General features: G+C 50.9%; 1 protein-coding gene across 1 annotated transcript in view; it reads left to right on the top strand.

Annotated features, from left to right (window-relative positions):
- The first annotated feature begins 3,235 nt into the window (after window positions 1-3,235).
- The window catches only part of POU4F1 (POU class 4 homeobox 1), a 6,454-nt gene continuing 5,661 nt past the window's right edge, over window positions 3,236-4,028 (top strand). The window contains exon 1 of the mRNA XM_019523827.1: window positions 3,236-3,539. Within this exon, the coding sequence (XP_019379372.1) occupies window positions 3,417-3,539 (123 nt within the window). The 5' untranslated portion in view covers window positions 3,236-3,416. The remainder of the gene's footprint in view (window positions 3,540-4,028) is intronic.

The raw sequence follows: 4,028 nt of genomic DNA, 5'->3' as shown, positions 1-4,028 counted from the left end.
TAGCTGTCCAGCCCCCTGAGTGGCCTGGTAGGAAGGACCAAATCCAAGCCCGTGACATAACTCATTGTTACTGCGGTTGCTTTTCTTTGGCTTTTATCCCCATGTGAAGGCCTCCCCCGCGGGCTGGTCAGAGCTTAGAAATAAATGTTGCCAGGCTTTCTGCTGGTATCAAGCCCGCTTCCCAGCGCGGAGCTTGTCCCTCCGCAGTCCCGGGGAGGAATGCCCCCGTGTCCCTGATGGGATGACTCTTCGGTGCCTGCCTGGAGTCAGGCAAGTGCGCTGTTTTGCATCGCGCTGGAGCACCCCCTTTCCAGCAGCTGCTGATTTCAGAGCTCATCTCTCCAAACCATCACCCCCAAAGCATGGCACCTCCAAAAACTAGAGTCAAGGGCGCATGTTTAATGCAACTACATCCATCCCTGTGCTGTTGCTCTTAGCCAGCTGTTTCGATAAGCAGCGAGGTGCCCCCGCTTTCAAACCAGCATCTTTCAGACTACAGTTTATCCCCCCCGTGCCCTCCGAGATCAAGTTGCATTCAGTAATCCCAAGGGACACAATAATGGATGGAGACCCGGCCCCCTCTCGCACAAGTAATGAACGTCCTCCCTTCTTTCCTCCCCGGCTGGATAAGAAACTGGAGAAAGGCTTATGATGACAAATGGGGACTTTACCTGGGATTTTAGTATGCGCTCTGCCTATGCCGGTGCTGATGTGCGTGGGTAGAGGGATATGAATGCATCGCAGTTCAGGAGAAAGAGAAATGTCCCGAGACTCTTAAAGATGACCCAAGGCAGAGAGGTTTAACACCCCTGCTGCTTTTTTCCTGGTGTTTTTCAGTAACACTGCTGCAGCAAATGTAGTAACATCTGGGCGATCACCTAGGGGTAGCAATGGAGTGCCTCCCGCACTGGGATTCACCTGCTCTGGTCCCTGGGAAATTCAGATTAACCACTACCCCCCCGCCTCCAGGCAAATTAGCAGGCTGATTAATTAAAAGGTTTTACAGTCACTAGTTTCAGCTACACGAACTGCACAGTGAGAATTGCACTCGAAAAGCGGTCAGGCCACAGCCCCAAATTATTATCCAGTAGAAGGGGTGTGACTCATTATTCTGTTTGCGTTTTCATGGCCTTTTCATTGAAATGCAGAAGTTAAAAAAGTCACAGAGGAAACCGTAGACAAGAAGAAAAACAAAACAAATCGCAACGACGTTATTTTCCAGGCTCCTCTTCCTTGTCTTTTCTTCTGAAACTGTATGAAAAGGGCATTCAGATTAGTTTCCTTGAGGTCTTACTACCCAAAAGTACCAAAAATACACACTTTAATACGTACACGTGTGTGTATGTGTGTGTATATATATATAAATATATGCATATATACACATATATACACACGCACATACATATAGATGTATACATGCATCTATATGTATGTATATGTGTGTGTATATATATATATGCACGTGCGTGTGTATATATATACACCAACAGCTAAGTGTGTATGTATAGAGACAGATAGATACGTATATGTCTGTATGTATGTGTGCATATATATGCATATATACATATATACATGCATGTATACATCTATATGTATGTGTGTGTATGCATGTATGTATGCATGTGCGCATATATATACACATCCCTACATGCACACACACTTTCCGTGGCTATTTTGTGTTTCAAATCATGTCGGCGGGAAAAGCAGGGTTAAAGAAGAATGTATATAGGAAGCACACCATTTCATTTCGACAGCGTTTTCCATGTAGAAAGCACATGCTCCTTGCAGGCTAAGTGGATGTGGCTCGTGGTGCCTGACACAATAATATCATCACCAAAACTAGACGTGGGGAGTGGGGGGGAATGAAATTATATGGAAATCAATAGACCCTGCCTGCTTTCAAGCAACGTCTGTCACAGTGATTATTCTCAAGGAGCCTATTTATAATTCTTGGAGGTAAGAGGCTCACGCTGAAATGTCACTTTCTGTGTGGAGAGTCCTCAGCACAGACAACCATCTTTCCCTCTGCCGGGATACTTAGAGGGGGGATACACGTTTGTCTGTCTGAGGAACAGAGTAGGAAAGAAAGCTCCTTCTGCACAAGCCTGTTCTTTTAAATGCCGACGGACGGATGTGCCCCGTCTTGTCCAAATATAAGACCTCACTTGTCCAGCACACCCCTATAGACACACTGTATACAGTTAATTTTTCACATACGAGGTTTTTTGGGTAAATGCCATCTCTTTCATTAGACCAACTAAAGAGCTGGAAACATTGTTCTTTGCAAGCTTGCGGGCACAAGCACCCTTCTTCAGGCACAGGGAGAGTCTGCGGGTGTTGTGTGTTCTCCTGGATGGAACAGAAGCCAAGATGCAAAATGCAGGGCTGTGGAAATGCAAATGCGTGGCAGAGAGGGTCAGAGGCCGTGGGAGACAATAGGTGTGAATTCATTTTTCACTGTATTCCTCAACAAGAACCGCGGGGTAGCCTAAAAGATGACCATGAATTTATTGTGCGGACAAATCTAGTGATCTCCAGGGAGACAGACAGATAGATAGATAGATAGATGCATGCATGCATGCATATATGTGTGTGTGCGCGTATTTATGTGTGTGAAATATGTGTACATACATACATATGTGTGCGTATATACACAGATATATACATAGATATACACATACACACATATACATACACACACACACATATATACACACACACACATACACACACATATATATAGTCGTGTTTCATTTTAATCATGGGAAAAAGTGGGTTGTGGGTTCCTTTTTTCAAACAGAAAATTAGGGATTTTTTTTTTATCAGAGAAATCCAGGATCCCTGGTGATCTCCATCTGCCACCAGCTCTGTGCACACGTGTGTCCACGGGCACACACTCTACACACCTATGGGGTGGGTGCCTGTGGGGGGCTGGCAAAGCGTGCAGTGCGCATGTGTGGCAGCTACAGGTGTAGCACCTGCCTGGTGGGCATCAGAGGAGCCGCTCTCCAGCTCCCGGCCCCGGCTCGACGGGCGAGTGCTCCGGGAGATGCAACAAGGCGGAGAGCGGAGGGGGGGAGCGGGGGGGAGGAGGAGGAGGAAGGGGTGGGACAGCTGATGTCTATCAAAGCCGGAGCCCCAAGCTCTCGCGAGAGCCTGCCCGCCTGTAAGCCACGAGATGTGGGGCTCAGGTGTAAGCAGAGCGCATCTCAGCCCGGCGCTGGGGTAGAGCAGACAGAGGAGTGAGACCGGGAGGCTGGAGGGAGAGGCTGGTCCGAGGGAGCTCCCAGCCCCGCCGGCCGCATCCGCCGCTGCCCCTGCTCCCGCGGCTTCCCCCAGGCAGGAGGACAGCGCCCGGCCGGCACTTTTGCCCTCACTTTAGGAGTGTTTGTGGATTTACATGCCCAGCCTGCAAGATGATGTCCATGAACAGCAAACAGCCGCATTTTGCCATGCATCCCACCCTACCTGAGCACAAGTACCCCTCGCTGCACTCCAGCTCGGAAGCAATAAGGAGAGCATGCCTGCCAACTCCACCGGTAAGGCAAGGGCGGGTGCTGAGCGCTGCCCCCGGCCCCTCTGTGTGAGTGTGTGTCTGTGTGCGTCTCAGCCCCTCTCTCCCCGGCTCCCCCTCGCCCGTGCGCGGCGTGTCTGTGGAGGTGCCTTCCGGGGAGGAAAAAAAAAGAAGCCGCTGCGAGGCACGTCCTGACAAGCGGCGCTTCATGTTTTTTTCATGTCCGCCTCGGTGATCATCTGAGCGCCTCTGATCTTCCCTGAGAGCCGCGCTCGCACGAGGCTCCCCCGCTCCTCTCCCGGCGCCGGCTCGGCCTCCGCCAGCCCGCCCGGCCCGCGGGTCCCGCCGCTCCCGGCCCAGAGTGACGGAGCCCTTTCTTCTTCTGCCTCCCCCTTGCCTTCCTCTCTGCCCGATCCCGTCCTCTCGCCCCTTGATCCCCCTCTCTCGCTCCTGATCCCTTCCTCTCGTCCCTTGATCCCCCCCTCTCGCCTCTTGACCCCTCTCGTCCTCTTAT

The sequence above is a fragment of the Gavialis gangeticus genome, unplaced genomic scaffold, assembly GCF_001723915.1.
Source record: "Gavialis gangeticus isolate Ggan-Ray unplaced genomic scaffold, GavGan_comp1, whole genome shotgun sequence".
In the NCBI taxonomy this organism is placed as follows: Eukaryota; Metazoa; Chordata; order Crocodylia; family Gavialidae; genus Gavialis; species Gavialis gangeticus.
This window is presented reverse-complemented; position numbering and strand designations above follow the sequence as displayed.